Source organism: Choloepus didactylus, chromosome 3, assembly GCF_015220235.1.
Source record: "Choloepus didactylus isolate mChoDid1 chromosome 3, mChoDid1.pri, whole genome shotgun sequence".
Classification (NCBI taxonomy): domain Eukaryota; kingdom Metazoa; phylum Chordata; class Mammalia; order Pilosa; family Megalonychidae; genus Choloepus; species Choloepus didactylus.
This window is the reverse complement of record NC_051309.1, coordinates 202,062,757-202,087,089: the sequence shown is the minus strand read 5'-3', so window position 1 is coordinate 202,087,089 and position 24,333 is coordinate 202,062,757. Positions and strand designations below refer to the sequence as shown.

Genomic DNA, 24,333 nt, shown 5'->3' with positions numbered 1-24,333 from the left:
CTTTTCCCCCAGTTACCATTTTTAATTTAAAAAATCTTCTCATGGTAGTTTCTTTGACCAGTTCTGCATGATCCCTTGGTGCCATGACTTCATTCTTTCCTGGTGTATGTGCCTATGTAAGTAATATCAAAAATATTACCTTATAGTAGCTCTTTGGCTCAGTGAATGCGTGATCAAAAAGCAAGAGACTGGATGCTGAAAACAAACTATGGTTATCGTAGAATGGGAGTTTGGAAAATGACAGTTTGCTTTCTTTTCATATTTTCTTACAAATATCAAGTCCCTTCAGATTTGTTCACGTCTCATTGGTGGTGTATCCTGGGGGGGGGGAATGAAGGCAGGTTCTCCTTCAGTGAAATCAAAACCATCCCTTCCAGGGAACAATCTGCTTCGCTCTTCATGGAGTCAAATCGCACCTGGTACTCTTTCAGGATGATTGAGTTTTCTCTAAAATCCAATCCACATACTTGACCACATTGGTGTAGACGCCTGGCCTCTCCCTTTGAGCACAACCTTCACCCCAACTTGTGATGCCCACCAAATTCCAGACCTCGTCGTGTTTGCAGGACAAGGGGCCCCCGGAATCCCCCTAGGACAAGAAGAGGAAAGGAAAGGCATACAGATCAGTTCAGACACTTCTCATCTTAAATTCACCTCAGCAAGAGTGATTTTGCCTAATAAACTTTAAAGCCCCTGATTGATAGCTTTTTATCCAGTCTATTCACTTTATATTTCAGTGTAGGTAAAACAACATACACTGTGCTGTCTGCTCATTGGCAAAAGGCTGTTTTTCTTTAATGCATTAAACATTTGAATTTGAATATATTCATTGGTTAAGAATATGGTGTACCTTACAGGCATCCTTCCCTCCTTTTTTATAGCCAGCACAGATCATCTTATTGGTTATTTTATGCCCTGTATATCTTGTCTGGCATTCTTCATTTGTTACCAAGGGAATCTTGGCTTTCTGGAGAGTATTTTGTATCTCGTCTGAAAAAAAATCAATATTTTGGCTTGTTAATGTAATAACATATATATAGATATAGAATAGGTACAGATATCTATAGACATGTACATCTGTATATATACATACACTTTTATCTGTATATGTATATACAGGCATATATTTATTTCTATATAAAATCAAAATCTGTTCTCTATAAGAATCTAAAAAGAAAAATTATCAGGTTTACCTCATAGGACTTTTTTAAAATTACAGAGTATAAAGAAGACATTATTCCTACGATCATGCATGCTATTTTGTTAACATCGGCTAACTTTAGGAATTAATTATGGGTCTAACTAGAATTACTTACCAGAGAAAACAATGGGATAACAGGCTGGGACATTTACTGAAAAGCACTAGCTTCTACATTAAGCATCACTAAAAATAATTAGTTTTTAAAGAGACTTAAAGTCATTTAAAATTTCCAATCAAACAGACATACTCTCATCCTCAGTTGGGTGATTTTTGTCTTTCCATCTTCATGAATACACTTTCTGCAATTGAATTTGTTGCTTTGCTGACATTTTAGTTGTATGATGTGATACAGCCAAAAATGTTATGCTAAACTGTGTTCTTTATCTTTAGGAAATAAAAATATAATTTTTTACCTCTTAGTTTTCTGTACCCCCATCCAGTCACCCAGCAATTATTATACATAACATCTCTATCTCCTTTGGAAGGCAGACATATGGGTCGTTGAAAATCTAAATTTTAAAAATCATAGTTTAGTTATCACAAGAAAAATACATCTTCTTTCCCAGGAGAGTCTCTCCTTTTTCACCCTACACTATTTAGTGTTTTCTCTATGCATTATATTCACTTTTTGCCTCACTGTCATATGTTTTCACCCCTCATGTACAGCATTATAACATACATCACAGGATCAGAGGACAAGAGAGAGACAAACCACACCTGTCCCCATTAACTCCTTGACCCTAATTAAGTTTCTGACCCTGTACAAATTGCTTAATTGCTCTGACCTTCAAACCTTTTATCTCTAAAAGGGCACTATTAAGCTAGATCATTTTAAATATTCCAATCTAGTACAAAATTATGTCATTCTATGCATGTGAATAAGCCCAGATAAAACTTTCTACCTCTTAACATACACCTCCCAAATAAGATTCAATAATCAGGAAAGGGTTTCAGTTTTAATATATGGAGACATTAGCTCTCCAGACCCTCTCCCTTTCATGACAGTTCAGGATCCAAACCTAGCAGTGTTAAGCATTACAACTATGTCGCCACTGTATATAAGCTTTACAATTAAAATTCTACATACCAGTGTAATTCATTGTCGTTTCAAGTTTCAGCAAGGCAATATCATACCCACTTTCTGCCTTTTCATATTTATCATGAATTATTATTTCTTGAACTCCAAAGTAAGGTAGAGCCTCTTCTATTTCTGATTGATTTAAAATGCCACTATAGACGCGCAAAATTTTAGGTGAATTGACCCTAAAGAGCAAACCAATAGAGGAAAAGAAATTTCCTTTATCAAAATAATTCCCTAGCAGTTTCAACTATTGTGTCCCCCACAAAATCTCTTTTGTACCCCACAAAAGCCAGGTTCTTTTAATCCAGTCATTTGATGCAGATTTATTGTGGGTGGAATCTTTTGATTAGGTTGTTTCCATGGAGATGTGACCCACCCAACTGTGGGTGAGATCTTTTGATTAGATTATTTCCTTGGAGGTGTGACCTCTGCCCATTCAAGGTGGGTCTTGATTAGTTTACAGGAGTCCTTAAGAGAGCTCAGGAAATGACACAGACCCAGACACTTGGAGATGCAGACAGAAAGATGTTTGGAGATGCTAAGCTAAGAGATGGAGCCCAGAGTTTGCCCTGGAGAAGCTAAGAGAGGATCCCCAGATGCTAAGAGAGAAACACCCTGGGAGAACAAGCAAGGATACACAGGAGCTGAGAGAGAGAAGCTAAGAGAGACATAAGCCCAGAGACATTCTGGAGAAAGCCATTTTGAAACAGAACCTGGAAACAAAGGACCAGCAGATGCCAACCACGTGCCTTCCCAGATGACAGAGGTGTTCTGGACGTCATCAGCCTTTACCTCTTGATGCCTTAATTTGGACATTTTCATGGCCTTATTTGTGAACTGATAAACCCCATTGTAAAAGTCAATCCATTTCCGGTATTTTGCATTTTGGCAGCTTTAACAAACCAGAACAAAAGCCATTTAATCAACTATTATTAAATGTCTTACTTTTTTTGGACAATGGTGGGCTTTTAGTGGAAAGAAGTGCTTTCATGATGAGAAGATTTTTCAGTCACATATTGCTCTTCCATAGAAGGTCCTGGGCTAGTTTGCATCATATTGTAAAATGAATGGATATCCTTTCCATCCTCCCACACAAACATGTGTGTGCATGCATGAACAGCTGAGTTCTAGTTTCAACCCTGCCCAAGACTAGTTGTGACCCTAGAGAACTTACTTGGAATTTTTGGTCCTCCATTTCCCAATTGTAAAAGTAACTGATTGACCACAAGGGTAGCTTTGAGCTCTGTGACTCTGAGTCATAAGGGGGATGTGTTGTATACTGATGAAACAAACAAACAAAACTGTACATGGAAACAAACTCAGAGGCTCCTAAAGTAGCAAAGAGGAAGTTTGGGCAACTAGAATTCCTTAGGATGCCTATACTCCCAACCAGAACTTTTTTGTTTGGCCATTACTGAAATTTACCTAAATAGGGAATCCAGGTTGTGGATGTGTAACGTACTCTTCCTGTTCCTAGAAACACAGTTGAAACAGACTGAGAGAAAGTCACATGATAATGATAGAGATGGAGATAGAGATAGAGATCACAGAGATAAGATGAGGTGATAGAGATAAAAAGGATAAAAGATAGAGATAGAGATGATACAGATAGAGATGAGATGATAGAGACAGAGATAGAGATGATAGGGATACAGATGAAATGATTAGAGATAGAGATGATAGAGCTAGAGATGAGATGATAGAGATAGAGATGAGACGATAGGAATAGAGATGAAATGATAGGGATACCGATGAAATGATAGGGATACCGATGAAATGATAGAGATGAGATGAGATGATAGAGCTAGAGATGAGATGATAGAGATAGAGATAGAGAGGAAATGATAGAGATAGAGATAGAGATAGGAAATGTTAGAGATAGAGAGATGAGTTGATAGAGATAGAAAGGAAGAAAGAAAGAAGTGAGAGAGAGGGAAGGAGGAGGCAGAGAGGGAGTCAGGGAGAGAAATGGAGATCAAATTCAGAGAATGGGGAATTCTCTGAGTTTTTAGCTCTGGGTCCAATGCACAGACAGTAGCATGTACTTATAGGAAATAATAGGAAAGCACCTAGAGATGGGTATGCATTTAAGTGGGAAAGTGGAATTGTATCAGGTCAAACAGTAAAGTTCCTGTGTGTATTCTGACAGTGGTAGATGCTGAGTAGCTCTTCTTTTTTTCTTTTCTTCACTAAAGACATTGAACTAGGTTAGCCAATATACAGGATAATTTATTTTTAAAAATATTTATTTACTAGTATACTAATAATAGATTTTATAGATGTGTGAAGATGGTGAATAAAAACAGAAATGGTACTCACTCGTCAAAACAATGAGCAGCTGTCAATATCCACTGGTTTCCAATGATGGACCCTCCACACAGGTGTCTTTGGGTGGGTGTCGTGATGTGCAAAGTTATCTGCCATGGCCACTCACCACGAACAGATGCGGTTCCTCCAACAATTCTGGAACCTATTTTGGTGGTACACTCTACGACAGAAGGTTTGTAATGAGTAACTTCCTAAATTTTCACTTTCCATCAGTAGTTATGTTTCTTCCAGCACAAGGGGAAGGAAACCTTCCCCCAATTCAACAGTTTACCATGATCTTGACTTCAAGAAACTCTACAAGTTGGCAAACAGAACATACACATAAAACTGTATGTCCTCTTATATCTTGATAAATTACATGTAATTACAGGTCCCCAAAAATGCTGCTATCCTCATCTTGTACTACAAGAGAGTCTATTCTTCAAATGATAAAATCGGTGGTTCTTTAAAGGACTAATTGTCCAAGTGTGCTCCATGAAACCAGTAGCATCTCCTGGGAACTTATCAGAAATGCAAATTGTTAGACCCCACCTCAGAACCAGGGAATCAGAAACTGGTGGTGGAACCTAGCAATCTGTTTCAGCAAGCCCTGCTAAAGTTTGAAGATTACCATTGCAAAGAAAAGTTGAACACCTTCCACTCGGTGTGCTGCTTTTGTCCAATTCTCCCCCTGCTCCCCTCCATTTGGGCTGACTTTACTCCTATCTACTCCTGCTCCACCAACATCTAAACTAGGACTGATCTTTTGTTTATGAACTGCTTCTGCCCTTTGGCCTTGTTGACAGTTTGGGGGACAGTTTGGGGTACTCTTGGGTCAACCCTGGATACTTTCTGAGGACTTTGAATCAGACTCGCTGCTCTGGTTCTTTTCTCTCTTGTCTGCCTCGGGCAGGACAGTCCATCCTATTTTCTCTTCCTACAATGCCAAACACAAGAACCCACCATCTTGTTTGAGCCCTGGCCAAGCCGGCTATAGCAACCAGCAGGAGTAGGGTGTTCACAGATAATAGTTATTATGGAGCATGGCTTCTCAAACTTTAATGTGAGTATAGATCACCTGGAGATCTTTTTAAATGCAGATTCTGATTCAGTGGGTCTGGGATTGGAGCCTGATATCTTCCTAATGCTCTCCTAGGTAATGCCAGTGCACTGTGCCCACACCACAGTTAAAATACCAGGGTTCAGAGGATCAGATAGGCTTCATATCTTTAGCTACAGGAGGAGTATAAAGTTAGCAGAAGACTCAGTAGTCAAAATCCAAGTCCTAGCTGGTCCATTCAATTGGTTTTGTGGGTGTAAAACAACTTGTCCAGGCCTTTCTTTCTTCAGTAGGAACATGAGTATATAATTCTGGGGCAGGATTTGAATAGAAGGAGAAGATGGGAAAAGGAATTGTGAAGGAAACCATAACTGGCAGCAAACTGAAGTAAGAATGAGCATGATATGTTTTTGGCAGCCTGCACAGGCTGGTGTGCTGAGAAGAGAGTTCTCATTCGAGAGCAAATAGAGTGAAGATTAATTTAGGATGGACGTTTGGAGATTTTGACTATATTCTGGAATTATTGGGAAATTATCACAATTTACAAGCCAGGAAGTGGCATAGAAATGAAAGTTGAAGAAAATTAATAGATAGGCAGTAACTAACATATATTATAAATAACTCAGTAGAGACCTTATCAGGTATTAGCCATAAGTTTTGATGTTCATTCTATTTTGTTTCTCAGTTTAAACAAAATTCCAAAGTCATCCATGTTTAGCATTACATTTGTGTTAAGAAATGTTTCTTCTGATGGCATTTGTTAGATATCTTCAGAAAATTAAGCTATACTGCAGACCAGTGACAGTACAAGGCACAAACATCCCAGTTAGATCCTCTCATATTATTTCATCCCATGGTATAAAAGGGAATCATTTCATCCAATATAAAACAGTAATTATAGTTTAACTTAATTCAGAAGGTGCACTAAAAAGCCTTAGGATTTTATTTTCCTTTATCCTATATTTTCTGCTTTAGCTGTCAGTCTGTCCCTGATATATTTTGTGAACCATGCAGAACAGAGTCTATAAATTCAACAGAAGAGAATCTAATGAGGGAGGGCAGGTGGAAAATGGACTCTGCTATTTATCAAGCTATAAGTGGTGGTTCCCATTTTTTAAACTGTATCGACATTGCTAGCAACAAAATTTGCTACATGTCTCATCTAATGCTTAGAAGTAGAACCAAGAGGATCAGAATACTTTTGAATGCTTCTTCTTGCCTTAGGTAAATTTATTATGTGAAAAACAGTGAATGTAGAAATTCACTTAATTGGCTGACTTTTTAAAGAGGTTTGGACCATCCAAAGAGTCCTATCATAGCTCCTCAAAATTCTAGGAAGGCCTAGATTCCAAGCTAGATTCTTAGTATTGAACACAATATAATATCTGTATGCTCTACAAAAGTTCTCAGGAGCTAAGGATTGATTTACTTTCTCAGTACAACAAATTCTGATACATTTAAAGATTTTTATAATTATAAAACTCTCACAAAGTGTGATTATTGCTTCCATTTTATTAATTAAATCCTGGTTCCATCTTAATGTATGGTGTGTTACAATATAGGGATCAAGCAATAAAGTTACAGTTTAAAAACATTAGTGTCATGTAAATCAGTAAATATTGAAGTCATAATAGGTTATTATGGTAATTCAGGAAGGAGTGGTTGTGGTATGTTCTTTTTCGCTGGATCTTCTGTCCCTTAGAATAATTCTGTTTGCCTACAAACCATCCCTAGCTATGACTCTCGGAGATTGGACACTGGGCTGAAAACAGTGCTGATTTTAATTTTACTGTACTTTTTATGTTATTATAGGTTTCAATTTATCTAGAAACAACTTTCTTTTATTTCCACCCTATCACCCTCATTGTTACAAATTAATGTGGTTTTACCACAATTTTGGCTATCATTCGTAATAGAACCATTGCAGAAAATCTGAAAGAATGAAAGCTCTTAAAAAGGAGCTTCTCCAGTATTTCTTGAATAGATTCATCATTTTTCAAATACATGATGGTTATTTATGTTTCAACTAAAGAGCAAGGAATAGGCAATGGGAAGAAAATAAGTATACTGATTAACCAAGATGCTGGTTGATATTTCGAGTATAAAGGATAGTAAGAGAGATCCTTGGCCCTGATAACAGGAGTCAGACATAGCAGTGCTGGCTGAGCGTGAGTCTCACCATGAAATTCCAGTTGTGTACATGTATAAGAATTAAAACATATGTTCAGTTAATACTAGTAAAGAAAAAGTTTAATCAAGGCCACATATCTCTTTTAAAACATGATCGATCTGGGTGATAGGGATAAAAATGACAAAATTGCATCTAAATTCTTTATTTATCTAGTTATTTTCACCCATGTGGCTATTCAGGATAGAATAACTCCTTCCAATGTCTTTTTTCAAGTGACATTATACTCACCGTTATCCATTTTACATAACCTTAATGTATATCCAGAGATGCCTCCTACCCCATAAAGTATTTTAGTTGGGGATCCATTCGATGACAGTTTTAAGTAACATTTACCCCTGCAGGTAGAAAACAAAATGTTAGGAACATATAACCCTTAACTAAGAGATGGGATAGGGACGTCTTGGTAACCCTGGATACTCTTACTTCTCTTTTTTGCAAGATTCTTGAGGTGGGGCATAGGTAAAAAATTGGCAGCGGATGTTGTTAGTGCATGTTTTCTGGCAGGCTTCATGACCTTTCACATCCACAATGTCGAGTTCTTCACCCAAGAAATCAGTGTCATGGTAAATTGAAGAATGACAAAACACTAGACAACAAATCACATACCAGGTGTGAGACAAATAACCTTAGCATTTGTCAATCTCCTCAGGACTGGTTGATCTCATCAGAGAAAAGTGCTTTCACTGATTACCTGGGATGCTGTGTCTGCAGTTTTGTAGACTGAATCCAGAAAAAGCTTTGTCGTTTTTAATGCGTGTACTTGGTAATCCACTTTCAGATGTTTTAAGGAGACAAAGATTTCTAGGAGAAAAAAAATGAAAGGAAATACTGCAAAATATATCAAAGAAAAATATATAAAAACTATAAAATATAAATATATGTACAGCACATATAGAAGATGAAATCAGTCCTTGTTGGCATTTAATAGTGAGGGTTTACCTGTTTTGAAAGTCCTCTTTATGAATCACTGAGTCAGTCTCCATAGGCTGTAGATAAATTTTTTAAACTTAACCACCTGACTCTGCAAAAGTGTTCTGAGATTGCTTTATTTTCAGTGCTCCTAGTGTCTTTCTTCTTTGTTTCCTTCCTTCTGCACTCCCAGGTTATCTTGAGGACTGAACAGTTTTCATGCAACCTGGAAATCTCCTATTCAAGCTTAGACACCCATACAGTGGAATCCATTACAGGCCCCACCCATAGGCAGCATCTGCCCAGAAGGGAGTCAGGATTCCTAATTAGCAAAAAAGCACAGTCTAGAGCAGCTCTGTCCAACAGAACTTTCTGGAATGATGGAAATATTCTCTAACAGTAGCCACTAGCCACATGTGGTGACTGAGCCTTTAAAATGTGGCTAGAGCAGCTGAGGAAGTGAATATTTCACTTTACTTAAGTAATTTAAATTTAAATAGTGAAGTCTTGACTTACAGTGGCCATGTTCCTATCACACTTTATAGTGAGGATCAAATGTGTTACTCCTTTTAGAGGTATCAATTAATAATTTTATAAAATGGAATAAGAAAAAAAAAGAATGGTGATTGATAAAAAATAGCAAATTGCAAATCATCTGTGGTGCTTTGAAGCTATGTGCTCCTGAAAAATATGTTCTTAGTCTCCGTCCTTTCCTGTGTGTGTGAACTCTTGGAAATGGGACCTTTTGATGAGGTTACTTCAGTTTAGGTATGGCCCAGCCAAGTCAGTGTGTGTCTTCATCTTATTACTGACGGTCCTATAGGGAAGGTCACAAAGAAACTAGAGAGAATAGCTGGAAGCTGAATGTCAGTGGGACCCGGAAGAGAAGCGAGAAGCCAAGAGAGGCCGCCATATGCATTGCCAAGTGATAGAAAAGCCAAAGATCAAGGATCACCAGAGTTTCAAAATCATAAGCCAATAAATTCCATTGGACTGGTGATCAGTAGTGGGAAGTAAAAGTAGTTCTTCTTCACAGCTTTTATCCTATACAGACTTTCAGAGTAAATTTTTATTCAGCTAATTTTTAATGATGGATTTTGATTAGCTGCTTTTAAAAGATAACAAACTACTCTTCATCTTAATTCCTCACCTTTGAGATTCTTCTGGCCATTCTTTGGAAAAGAAGGTAAAAAATAAACAATTGGGATGATGAGTACAAATGCGGCGACAGGCCAAAGCATCCGGAGCCAGGACACTGTCAATGTTTTGGTCTATAAACACCGTTTCAGGGAAAATGTCCCTAATACAAGCTGTAGGAGAGAGGAAAGCATGGTATGATATCAATTTGCCAGCAGAATCAGGAAAATCCCAGCCATGGTATTTGTAAAATCCATATTAAAATCTGTGTTTATCCTAAAATCTTTTTTTTTTTAATTTAGAAAAACTGAAGTGATTACTTAAACTTGAAATTTAAATATAAGCTCTAAAATGAAATTTATCTTATGAAATGTATCATATGAAATAGATCATTGTGTGCCTTTCACCAGTAAGCATAAATCAGTATCCTACATTAGGCCTATTGCGTGTATCTTTGGCTCCTACCATTTAATAGTTAAATTGGTTCATTAAGAAAACAATAGTTACCCAGATTAGAAAGTGCACAGGACTTCAAGGAAAATCCAGACACCACGTTATCTAACTTTGTTATTCTGCTGGGTGCCCCCGTTTGGGTGTACTTCAATAGACAAACGTTACTGAATAAAAACAAAAATGAGAAAGTTTTTTATTCTTTCAAAAGCAAGTAGAAAAACATGAGATGACAGTTAAGTCACATTGAAAAAGACCTCTTGGGCAATATAGATAAGGAACTACCCTGAAGAGTGCCGAGCTGAGAGGCTGCACTTGCGTTCCAGCTCTGCTGCTAACTAGGATGGTGAGTGTAGCAGGCTGTGGTATTGTTAACTTTATTTCTACATCAATAAAATGACAGCTTTAGAGGGGCAGTGACATGAAGAATAGGAGTAAATGAATTGATAACTTCTCAAGGTCTTCACAATTTTAACATTTACATTTTTTGCAAAGCTTGGGAATTCCCAGTTTCCTGGCTTGCAGTTCACATTATACTATGCCACAGACATAGAAGTAGTAGTTTGAACCGTGCTTTAAAAGACAAGCTGTGTAAGATTAATTATTAATTTGGGGTTTTTGTTTTGTTTTGTCATTGTTTTAGTTGAAACAGATCTTTTATACTTTCTTTTCCATTTATCTCGTTCCTGTGAATGTAGAAAGTAGAATGTTAATATCCTGATACCAGTCATTTGAGCTTATTTCTCTATTTTCTTTGGATTTGAGGTAAATGCAGTTTACTATAAAAATCCATAGATTTCCAAATATTTCTAAAAATAAAATTAATGACAAATTTTTATCCAAGAGAATGCAGGTTAATCATTAGAGACCAGATGATTTTTATATTCTTACACAATTGATTTATCTCTGGAATATTTCAAAATCCAACATGGGGCAGGGTAAAACATTTCACATGGACTTCAGTATTTTGTCTTAGTTAAAGAACTATTATTTGGAGAGAACTGGGTAGGCTTTTATTTTTTGTTCTATAGGGTTAGACTGTTAGCATCCTTTAGGCTGGGAAGGGCACTGTTAGATCAAATTTAACTGTTTAAAAATGCTAATTTAAAAGGGTAGTACTTTGAAATTAACCAGATGATGGGTAAAGCACATTTTTGTAACAGTCATGAAAATGAAAGACTCCTTGTGAAATATATCCAAAATGAAATTGGGGTTTTCAATGCATTTTCCATGAAGACAGCTATGAGGGGTTATTACAGAAGTGTCTTTTAGGGGTTAAAAATAAATTTTGGTATCAAGTGGATAAAACATTGTAAGAAATCACCGACTTCTTTTTCACTGGATCCTAGAATGTCTATGGGCTGAGCTTACAACTCACTCACCGATGCTCTGGGCTGGGAAACCTGCTGGTGGCATACGTAAAAAAGTGGCAGTGGAAGTCATTCGTGCATCTCGCTTGACATTCTTGAGCCGTCTTTGTAACAGAACCATTATAATTCATGCCCTTCATGTCTAGATTCACATAAACATCTTTGTGGCAAGCTGGAAATAAAATCAGAAAATATGGGTATTTCCAGATTCCAGGGGCAGCTACCCTGTTTCTACCTTAGCAACGGCCACGCCTGGCTTATTCTTTTAACTCTTTCACTCACTTTCCTCAGAATTCCTTTGTTTTTTATTTTAATCTGTTTAATTCCTACTCTCACGTGGAAGCATTAAAATACTGCCAATGTTCTTTTTTTGCAATAATATTAGACTTGTAAATTCCTGCCTCAATTTTCTGAGTTGGCCTCTTTTGACTCCATAATTCCACTGATTGACCTACTAATTAATCTATTCAAGTATCTATTTCATTAAATCAAGGGTCACTTATTTATGCTCCCTTTTATTTGATTTTGTGTATTTCAGAAAGCCTTTCATGTAAAATTCTAAAGTGGAAGGAGAAAGATAATAAATGCGTAAAAACTGAGGTACATCTTTCTACGAAGTAAAAGCGTTTTAATGAACGATACTGTGTATGTGTTGGGGCAGACGCAGTCACGTGTCCTGCTTTTTACTCTACACTGAAAGAACTTCACTGGGGAAGTTTATTTCCAAATACCAGTGTTTTCATTTTATAGCCATAGATCTTCATCTGATGTAACTACTCTATACACGACAGTAACTAGTATTTGTATGAATCCAAACAAAACCTCTTACCACTTAGTCTGTGTGGGCATTGCTTGAAAGAATGTCCAGAAACTGCTCCTGTCATATTCACCTTTGGCAGTGTTTCTGCAACACTGTCTTTTAGCACACAAGTAAACCTATTAAAAAAAATATTGCTGGGTGGGCAGGTTTGTTTTTGTTTTAAAAGAATGGGCTTGAAAGACAGCACACAGAAAGACAAAAAGGAGGAAACAAACTACTATATTTCATTCTAAAATGCACATAGACGGTGAGTTTGCTTTTCATTCCCACATCCCTACATTTTGTAGACCACATATATTTCTCTTTCTTAACAGGAACCAAACTTCTAGATCAGGGGTCAGCAAAGTATGACCTGTGGACCAAATGCATCCTGCTGCATGTTCTTGTACAGCCTGCGAACTAAGAATGGTTTTTATATTCTTAAATGATTACATTTGAAATGGTTATGTAAGTATTTGTATAATATCCTCAATTTGGCCTCTGGATCTGCAAAACCTAAAATATATACTCTCTGGTTCTTTAAGAAAAAGCTTGCCAGCCCCCATTCTGCATTCTACAATGTAAGTTTTATAAGTTCAGGGTACTATGTATAGTCTGTGAATGCAGTAATAATAACATACAAAGATGATGATGGCCTAATTCTGCAGCATGGCTTTACTGAATTTTCAAGTTCAAGATTGTTCATCAAAAGCTTCTCTTATTAGAATAAAAATTTAAAAGAAAAAAACAACCCATAGAACTGTGCAACACAAATAGTGAACCATAATGTAAGCCATGGACTATAGTTAATAGTACAATTATAATAATATTCTTTCCTCAGTTGTAACAAATATACCAAACCAATGCAAAATATATATAATGGGGGTGGGGGTTAATATGGGAACTCTGTATTTTCTGTATGATTTTTCTGTAAACCTACAATTCTCTAATGAAAAAAAGTTTCCCAAAGAGTAGGGCTTTCAAACAGTGATAAAATATCACCTCACAGATTGCCAGCTTATTGAAAAGTGAATATTTTACCTTTACAGTGGTGATGTCTTGCCATCTCCAGCTTAACCAACATAATTGACATAGCACCGTTAAGAATGGGACAACCTAGCATAGGTGCCTCCAGATGGATGTAATAGGAAGTATTTTGCCAGTAAATGCTCTCCTATGAACGCTTCTGTCCCCAAAATGTTTAATCTGAATCTAATCAAGGCTTTATCATTGAATTCCACTTAATAGGAATATAATAGATAGAGAGGAATCAGTTAAATGACACTTTAAGAAAACAATCAGACAAAGTCAAAATGTGGAAGAAAACAACAGGACAAATTCAAAATGTGGAAAATTCTATAATGCAACTATCCTTGTCCTATGTAATGTCAATGTCCTGGAAACTAAAGTGGTATGCAGAATGCTTAAAAAAATTTTAAATGTGACTACAAAGACAAACAAATGCAATTTGTGAATAGATATAAATTTTATTATATCTACAAATTAATAGTTATAAATTCTATTTGGGGGACAATTGATATGATAAAAGGAATTCTTGTTAAATTTCTTATTTCTTTTATGTAGGAGAATGCATGCTGAAGTATTTAGGGTGAAGTGTCATGATGTTTTCATATTTAAAATGATTAAGCATACATATAAATAGATAAAGCAAAAATGGCAAAGAATATTGGTGGGGGGAATCAATGTACTGTTCTTTCAAATTATGTTTATATTTAAAATTTTTCCTAATAAAATAGCTGGGAGGTTGAAATTCTTATTTAAATAGTATCAACCCATTAAAATGGTAAAAAAGCAAAATGACCAATGATCATAAATAGAGAGATAAGAGCAAATTTGCCATGAGATTGAAACCAAAAGACTAGAGAGTCCACACTGAAAGAAGAGTATCTGTTCCTCCCTAGTCACCTAAACACCACCTTCTTTTTCTGTAATAGTCAACATTTAACTTTAAATTCAATTGAAGGGCAACGTATTTTCCAAATCTTAACATTAAATTTTATAAATTGGTAGATGGAAATTTATCAATAATTATCATGCAAAAATCTGTTTCCTTGGTGTACAAATGTAAGCATTTACCATTTAGTAGGATCTTCAGAAGATTCAACCATAAAAGTGAAGAGCAAACACCTTGGGTGGTAGGTGCAGACTACTTGGCAGTACTTGGCGGTTGGCGTAAAAACAGTAGCTATATCCCCTCCTTGAAAGTAGGTATCTTCAAACAGCTTAGTCACACACTCTGTGGTGTAATATACAGCACATGTTACTTTGGATTTTAATGGACACATATCTAATCAGATAATAATCCCACAAAAGCATGGCCAATAAGTCTACTTAACGGGAAATATGCCCAAATGTGGAAATCAGGGCAATCAACACTTTTGTATAAGTTTGTAGGATGAGCAGTCTTCAGGTGAAACAAAAATCACAAAATGGCACCATTTGCCTCAATGGAATTTTGCTTCTGAGTAAATGAATGTCATGGAGATACAGAGTGCTTTGTAATTGAATCCATTTCTTGGATCTGAACTAGCTAGATGCTCTTTCAGGTTTCCATACAGCTCTAAATTAAGCCCTCCTGCTTCTGCCTTTCCCAGTTGCTCCTCTCTATCTGAGCTCTGTGCTAATATGAAGTCAAGACTCCAGAGGGTTCGTTTTCTGGTAACATCCTGTGACTCTGAGTGTGATAAGAGCTCACTATATTACCTCACCATTTTAAATGGGCCAATTTACTATCAGGAAATATAAGCTCTTGGAAAAATTATTGAATCCCCTTCACCTGAAACCATAAAAAAAAAAATTAGATAACTTCCATAACACAATTTTTTTCTGTTTTTAGAAAGATATACCTAATTTTACAGACTGCGGCTTTTTAAGTCATTTGTTCCTTAGTTACTGAATAAAAGAATAATTTTTAATCTCTGCATATTATTATTAAGAGGTTCTGCTACACACTCCTCAATTGTCTTAATGTTTAAAATGAATTTCTATAGGACAAAAATGAAAACACCATGGGCCGAATAAAATAAAACTCAAATATTTATTGTTGCAACAACCAACACGCCAAGAAATATGAAGGAAAGCATGTGGGTACAAAACACTCAAAGCTCTCACCAGGCAGTTATAGTATGAAGAAGTCCATGAATGGGATGGGGGAAAATTGCACCATTATTTTCACTAATCTCTAACTGAGAAGAGGCATATCTTTCAAATATTAATGTAAGTAACAAACCACATTAGTACCAGTAGCATCTCTGACTACAGCACAGTAGAAATCCCAGACATTTTCACAATCCACTACAGTTGTTGCAGATACCTCAAAATATCACCACCCTTTACTACTTTGGTTGTAAGAATGACTATATCACTTTTTTTACATTTTAATTGACTGTATTTCAATATAATGTTTTTCCTTTGTAATCCTTTGTGTTTTTATTTTATGCACTTAAAAACATTATCCTGAGAATAGGATCTATAACATTTGCTAGACTGCGAAAGGGTTCCATGGGTCCCCCTAACAAATGGATAATTAATTTTATAGGACAGATTAATTTTCAGAATACAAATATAGCTTTTTAGTGCCGGTAAAAACTGGTTAATATGTTGTTGTTGTTTTGCTAGTCAGCTAGTGCTTGTGTTTGTATATTGACTTTGTGTCCTAAATCCTTGCTAAGTTACTTTATTAGCTCAAATGATTTTTCTATTGAATATTCTAGGTTCTAGGTACACAATAATGCCATTTGTAAATGATGAGAGTTTAATTTATTTCCTTCTAATCCTTTACTTTTTATTTTGCCCCCCGCCCCGCCTTGCTGCATTAGCTAAGACCTCCACTACAATGTTAAATAAAAGTAACGGTGGATGTACTTGTTTTATTCCCAATCAATATTTCAATATTTCCCTGTTAATTATGAGGTTTCCAATCAATATTTCAATATTTCCCTGTTAATTTTCCTGTAAATTTTTGGAGATTTTTTTGTTTTTATTTGTTTATTTAAGATGCCCTTTAAAAGATGAAAGTTCCATTCTATTCTTGAGTTGCTAAGAGTTTTTATCATGAACTGAACTTTATTAAATGCATTTCTTTATCTTTTAATATTGGAATTGGAATGCTAAACCAAGGTTTCAATCCAAAATAAACCTAACCTGGTTGTGATGTTCCTCCCCCTTCTCTATATTCTTCTAATATACTACTAGATTAAGTTTGATAAAAATTTGGTTTATGTTATTTAAATCTTGTCCATGAGAAAGAAGAGTCTGTGATTCTTTCTTTCTTGTAATGTCCCTATCAGGTTTTGCTGTCAGCATTATACTGATCTTATAAAAACAGTGTGGGAAGTGTCACTATGTTAATTCTCTCTTAAATGTGCTTAATTTATATCTTATTTTCTTTATTTTTTCTTCCCTCTAGTTTCTTTCCATTTAATTTGGTATTTGTTCTCTGCCCTCTTGAGCTGGATACTTACATCGTTATTTTTCATCTTTTCCCTATTCTAACATATGCATGTGACTGTATATATTTTGGCCAAAGCATTGCTTCAGCTACATCCCACAAGTTTTGATATATCACATTTTCATTATCATTCAGTTCAATACATATTGTAATTTCCATTGTGATTTCTTCTTTGACCCATGCTTATTTAAAAGGGTATTGTTTAACTTTTAAACATTTGGGGGATTTCCGATTATTTTTTGGTTTTGATGTTTAGCTCAGTTTCACTGGGATTGGAGAATTTATCTCTATGATTTAAAAAATTTGAAATTTATTGAGACTTGCTTTAGGGCCTTGCATGTGGTCAGTTTTTGTGAATGTTTCACGTGCACTTGAATGAATGTATATTCTGCAGCTGTTGGGTCCAGTGTTGAAAATAAATCAATCGAGTCAGCATTGATTTGTTTATAAATGAACTAACAATATGATTTCATCATAACGACAATGAAGAATGTAATAACCCAATAATCTTGCCACAAAAGAAAAAAAATTATGAACAATATAATTTAACACAGTAAGTGCAATTTATTTTATTTTAATTGTTTTTGCTTAGATTTGCCATTTTTACATTTGCCAACAAACAAGAGATTACTGTACTTAAAATGCTAGTCAACAGTAGCAAAAATCAAATGTAATATACATATTTTTATTTTCCTTTTAAAAAGTATGCTTGTGCTTTCATTTTAAAGAATAAACATAGGGATTGAAAATGCATGTAATAATATATGTCCTACCTACATTTTGAGCATTGAATATTGGTTAAGTAGTTTAAAACAAATTTAGTGGATTTAATTTGGGTGTGGAGAACTAACAGCAGTAGTTAAATTATTGAAATGTGTTAACTATGTATGAATATTTACATAGACTTTTCAATCAAAATTGCTATTTTACATACAAATATATAGACATCTTCAGTTCAATACATTTTCTAATTTTCATTGTGTGCCCCCCACTCTCTATTTACCATATACATGCAAGCATCGAAAGAACTGCTCATGAAAACCTGACTTCTCAGTGAGGCAATTCAAGTCTTCTACTTTTTATTATTGCTCTTGGGTCTTTTAAATGTACTACATGGATAGATACAGATGTAGATAAAGATACAGTTGTAGAGATACCTTATTATTAGGAACAGTTGATTCTCCCACACTTATGGGAATCATAGTGTGATTTCCCTCTCTCGGCTGACATTTTTTTGTCTTCTAATCTACAAGTCAGGGAAGCAAGCCATTTCCAGTCCATACTTAAGGTAAAACTCTACTTACCATGAGAAACTGAAGCAAATGAAATGAAAAGTATCATTTGATGTAATAAAATCATCCTACAAAAAGAACATAAAATGAAAATAAAATCTGAATTTATAATGAGTTTACCCACAGCAGGATTTACAAAGAATATGGGGGGGGGGGTAGTTCATTGAACACCATTCACTGGTTCCTATTATAAAGTTAGATTTTATCTTTCCAAAACCCAAGAATATTGAGTACATAGTGTTCTACACTTTCATAGTTCTCAATAACCTGGAACTGACAGGGACCTAGAAAGATGGGCCATTAGTTGTTCTCTCTCCCTCCCTCCCTCCAATCCCTTTGCCCCCTCCCATCCCACACTCCCCACCCCACCTCCACCCCCTCTACCTCATTATTAATCAGATATTTCTCGCTGCCCTCATCTGATCCTTCTCTCCACCCCCAATTTTTCCATCTTTGCCTCCTTTTCCAATTTATTTCTTTTCTTCCCATCTCTGAGTTCTCTCTTTATATCTATTGAAGAGGTTGGAATGATTTTCTACTTATGAACTTCTCTACTTTTTTGAAAAATCAGCTTAAAATATATTAATAGGTTGTCTCAGTCTCCTATGAATGTACTTACCCCTCTCAGCATTAAACTCCTTTAGGAAAACTTGACTAATCATAAGGCAAATCAAGACTTCTGCTTCTTGATATTACTCTTGAATACCACTTAAATTTGTTAAATACTTGTTATTAAGTAGAAGCTATTACTTTTCTTTCATCTGGCAATTCCTCTCAAATCAGTTACGGATGTTAACTAAAGACCTCTAAAACATTAAGTCTGACAAATTAAATATCAATCATATCTATTGTATTGGTTAATGTTAGCTAGTAAGATTTAAAAACCCACTGTAGAAAAAGGCACTTCCAGGAATAATTCCTGGGAAAAATTTTAAAAATTTCTGAAACCATACCTGAAAACACCTTTCTTGCTTATTTGTTGATAGTAATTCTTAATGAGGGTGTTTTTCCTCTTCCAAAATGATCTTCAACCTCCTCTAAATGAGCTTGTGTAGGTAATGTTTGCTTAACTTCAATATTTACTTTTACTGGTTCCCAATGTTTTGTAACACTATGTCTCTCGATTCAGCATGTCTTCAGGTCTCTGTATATCAGAAATACACCTTGAAAGAGTTGGTTGCTTATTGAATACATTGAACTTATTTCTCTTCTTTTGTTTTCATGTGTATTCACACAAATGACATGCACAGGAAAAGCCAGAGAGTTTGAATTTGGCTGTACGTCTCATCTGTTGGGCAAATTCACATTTAGTGTGCCTGCTAGCCAAAGCTGCACTGAACCGCCCTTCCAAACACTGTTCAAATTGTTAACCATTGATTCTAGCCTGAAATGAGTCTCAGAGTCTGAAAGAACAAAATGAAAAGTCTGATGGATTTACCAGAGGGATGAGACTTCAGTTGTTGTGGTCTGGAGCAAGGGTAGAAAATAAAGGACAGACTCTGAGAGCCCTGCTCATTGGGATTCACGGTTTCCGTTTGGATAATGTTACCTCCTCGGTGGTTTGTGCAGATAGGTTGCCTCTAAAGAGTCAGGTTCTTTTCCTTTTTTAATCCCTCTGGTGCACACTGAAAGTCTAAATTAATGGGAAAAGAAAAACAACAACAGGAAAGATGGGGAATGCTCATGGCTTGCTTTACATCTTGGAGCACCAAGACGCAAATGGAGAGCTAGGAAGTGCCCTTCTACTCCTGGTTGCCTGACAAGCAATCACAAAACAGATAAATTCCCTGAAGGATAAGAAGTCTGTCCTGGAGGCCCCTTCCAATGGTAGTATGTGTTGCCGTTTATAGAAGGGAAAACTCATGAAATATTTTTTCTGAGTTTCACCTACTTAATTTCTGTTAAGAGCCTGCCTGCTGAGGTTGAAGGACTGAAAGCCCTTTGAAGGTATGATGATATATGTCCTCTGTTACTCAGATCTGTTCATTAATTTATTAATAATGGGACTTGAACCAAAACCAGTTTGCTCCCTTAAACAAGCTACCTGTGGGGCTTGGTCAAGTTGTTTTATCTTTCTGGACCTCAGGTTCCTCAGTTTATAAAGTTAGACACTCACTAGCCCTAAAGATTTCTAAGAGGTCCCCTGAAAACATGTTTTAAAAACCTTCTAATATGTATCATTTAAATGAATCAGGATCTTAGGTTTATAAATGGAATCATAATCTTAAAAATACTTTGAAGACCAAGAGATAAATAAAAGTGCAAAGTTTGTCCCAATTAGAGTGCGTGCTGTCGTTGTATGAACCAGAGGAAATGTTGTACTTTGTTCAAGGACAATTTGCTGATGTGAGTGTTATCCTCCAAACCTAGAAAATGTCATCAGTTTCAATATTTGGGTACATGGAAAGCCAATCTCATTTCTTGTCTATCATAATCACATTGCCGTTGACTTTTACCTGGAAGGTTTCTGAAGGGGTGGCATACCCAGTGTCCAAATCCCTAAGCAGAACAATGACTCAAAATTAGGAACACTTGAGAGCCTTTCAAAAACACCCACAGAAAGGGAAATGGGAGGGGAAAAGAGAGGAACTACCAACAGGAGAATACTAAGCAAAGTCAGGGCAAATTGGAAGCTTAGCCCCATGTAAACTGTGGTGGTTTGAAACTCTGTGAACCCCAGAAAAACATGTTCTAAACTTAATCCATTCCTGTAGGTACGAACCCATTATAAGAAGGACCTATTGATGAGGTTATTTCAGTTTAGGTGCTGCCCACCTCAGTCAGGTTGTGTCTTAATCATTATTGGAGTCCTTTATAAGAGAATGAAATTTAGACAGAGAGAGAGAAAACCACGGAAGAAAGAAGCTGAAACCAATGAAACTGGGAAGTGAGAAGACAAACCAGCAGGCATCACCATGTGCCTTGCCATGTGACAGAGGGGCCAGCATCACCAGCTTTCAACCCCAGAAAGCCAGTCTTCGGGAAGAAGGCATAGCCTTGATGTTGTCTTGATTTGGTTATTTTCCTGGCCTCAAAACTGTGACCCATTTCATGGTATTTGCTTTAAGCAGCGTAGGAAACTAAAGCATAAACTGGAGAATTTTGGAAATGAAGAAAGAAGCCAGCATTTTGTTCCATGGGACAGAAAGTTTAACTTCGAAGAGGTCTTTATGTAAAGTGCAAAGGAACTATTGTGATGTTCTGTCTGAAAGGCAGTTGTTCAACTATTTTATTTGATCTCTTACCAACGCATTGGTTTATAAATCTTAGCGTTAAGAGTCCTTAGCTTCATTCTTGAGTTTCCACTTAAAATTAAGTACATTCCAGCTACACAAAAAGTGCATAATCATGATGGCCTGTCTTATGAAGTCCAAATGTAGAATGACCAATTTATGCCAAGAAAGGCTTTCAAGGACAACTGATATGTGAGATTATGTAAGGTCCTTACATTCCTGTGTTGTTTATTCCATGAAATCCCATCTCTATCCTAAACCCCAAATACAAAGAAGATAATGATAGTTCTCCAACCCTACTGAGAGAAACAGAAAGATTCTAAGTGAGAGAATACTTCGTTGAGAAACCAAACAATATTTTTCCTAGATTCAGTTTAGCTAACTAGTGAAATCTCTAAAGCCTTTGAAATAGAATAAAGATTTCAGAATATTCTTGTCTAAGTAAAAGTGGAAGGAGTCTTAACTGCATAGAAACTCTTTGAAATTAAATAAAGGTCCCATTCAAACTTGTGGGTATTCTAATAACAACTCTATTCAATTAATGGGATTGCAGTCTAGAATTCTGATGTTGACTAATTTTTCTTAAAAGTAAAGTTGTTTTGTTTTGTTTTTCCAGTGAAATAAAATGTTTATGAAGTCTGATGAAATTGGGAAATTATCATGCAAAATCTGATAAAGAATCAAGCACTTTTTTACAGAGACCCCAGGACAAGTCAGAAGGTAGGATCATTGGCAAGAAGTGAATTGCTCATAATTTTACCCACAATTCTCTTGTGCTGGGTCAGGGAAGACTACCACAGGCTGACTGCTGGTTAAGATCCCTCTTAGTCACAATCAACTTTTCTATCCCTTGGGCCACCTCTCAGCCTCTTATAAAGTCTTGCCTTGGTAAAGTGCACAGCCTCCCCTCTTCCACAACCCCTTTCTTGTGGCTGAAATAGACCATCCGTTTTCATTTAAAGTTTTTTATGATAACCTTCGATCAGGGTTTCTCAACCTCATCAATATTGAGATTTTTGTCCAGACAATTCTTTGTTGGGGCTTGGGAAGGAATTGTCCTGTGCATTGTAGGATGATTATCAGACCCACCACTTGTCAGTAGCATCAACAACCCCTTCCCCAGTTGTAACAAACAAAAAAGGTCTCCGACATTGTCAAATGTCCCATGAGGTGCAAAATTGCCCTCCATTGAGAGCCTCTCTCTGCCTTAGATGACAAAAAAAATAACAAATAATAGTTACAGATGCTCCCGTCATCTTTCACACTTCTAGTATAAGGCAGCCTGATATGGACCAAGAGTACCTAATCTAGGATATGAATGCCAAGTTTAAGCCCCTGCTCTGTCCTTGCCAGTGGCTCAAGGACACCCATGTACATGGAATATGAATGAGACAGATCCTCCTTTGGCCTTGCTTACAGTTTAGTGGAGCAGATAGACATAAATAACAATTAAGAGAAAAGTTTCAAGTTTAAATTAGAAGTTTCCCACACGTTGGTGAGGAAAGATTGCACCGGACATAGGAGCGCTTTTCGTCAGATGTGAGTATATGCGCCGTGCATTCCACAGTGTACGCGTGCTGCTGTCATGCTGTCACAGAGCAAGAACAGGGCTCGTAGCCTGGGGTTGAGCCGCCACCCGCACCCCCCCACCCTTCTTAGTGGGTACTGCCCAATGTCCGTGCCTTCCTACTCTCACTATTCCTTGTGAAGGTGAAGTCTATCCCAAATCTCACTCTCTTAGCCTCTATACTCTTCTCAGTCCCGTGAGGTCCTTCCTGTGTGAAAAGTCTCTCTAGTCACCTCTGTTCATGAAAACAGAGTGAAAAGACCATTCCAGCACTACTTGCCTCCAGCTAGTAGCTTTGAAATTCTAATTTGTGCTGCAGGAGAGTTCCACATTTCGAAATCCTCCTCCCTGTTCTGCCAAACCAAAGCTAAAGAGTTTACCTTGCAAGCACTCCAAAGTTCTGCTCAAACACCATTTGGAATAAACAATATTATAAACTTGAGATAACATATTTTTATTACCAATCATTCGGACCAAAGACTGATATCTTTATTGTGTGCATAGATAAAAGTTGAAAGTTTAATGTTTTATTATTTCATGGAATCCAGCCAGTTTACTTCTGGATTAAACTCTTAATTCTTTAGCTTCTTTCTTGTTGTTTGTGAATAAGACCCAGACTTGATGGTTTTCCTTCAGCTCCCTCCCTCTTTTAGCTCTTTCTACCAATCAGGGTGTCAAAGAATAAGGAAGGAAAAGCTCAGTCTTTTTTAGAAAACTTTACTTTTCTAGTTTTGTATTTAACTACACAATGTTTTGTAAATGATCAAATCTGTGTAAATGTTAGTCAGTTTAACTGAACTGATGCAGGTTACCTGGTATCATTTGTGGTAATCACTAGCAAGTTTAGAATTTGTATTGTGTTAGAATTTATATCATCCTTTCCACAGCTACCTCCTGTTACTATGAATTTACAAGACTTTATTTTATAAGAAATATTATATCTACCAATACTTCTTGAACTACTATTTCAGGACCTGGTATGAACTATGAATTTATGTGATATATTATATCTATCAATTCTTCTTGAATTACTATTTCAGGACCTAGTATGATCTCCCAGCATTGGTGCCCTTTGCAAAGCAGGTTGCTGGTCCTCAACAGAGGCTGTGAAATGAACCTGTTGCAAGCAGCTGCACCCAGATAACTGCAGCCTACAGGCCTTCCCTGAACACCCATCGTGGAGCCTTGTGTCGGTTCCATGCTAACAAGGCAAGAGGCCATATTGAAAAGGTGCACTATTCTCCCAGGGTCAGATAACCCATATC

At 36.4% G+C, this 24,333-nt stretch overlaps 1 protein-coding gene across 2 annotated transcripts; it reads right to left on the bottom strand.

The window, feature by feature from the left end:
- Positions 1–193: 193 nt before the first annotated feature.
- On the bottom strand, positions 194–19,318 carry F11 (coagulation factor XI). 2 transcript variants are annotated; one of them, XM_037831194.1, is made up of 15 exons: positions 19,222–19,318; positions 18,281–18,336; positions 14,603–14,762; positions 12,536–12,642; positions 11,719–11,878; positions 10,394–10,503; positions 9,900–10,059; positions 8,532–8,641; positions 8,264–8,426; positions 8,069–8,175; positions 4,602–4,770; positions 2,289–2,464; positions 1,615–1,710; positions 851–990; positions 194–589 (listed from the first exon to the last, which is right to left on the bottom strand). In XM_037831194.1, exons 2-15 carry the CDS (start codon positions 18,333–18,335, stop codon positions 428–430), a joined length of 1,875 nt encoding a protein of 624 aa, XP_037687122.1. In that variant the 5' UTR covers position 18,336; positions 19,222–19,318; the 3' UTR covers positions 194–427. The 2 variants fall into 2 exon arrangements, with proteins under 2 accessions (XP_037687122.1, XP_037687123.1); XM_037831195.1 differs by lacking the exons at positions 12,536–12,642; positions 18,281–18,336; positions 19,222–19,318 and having other exon boundaries at positions 14,603–14,739.
- Between the last annotated feature and the right edge of the window lie 5,015 nt (positions 19,319–24,333).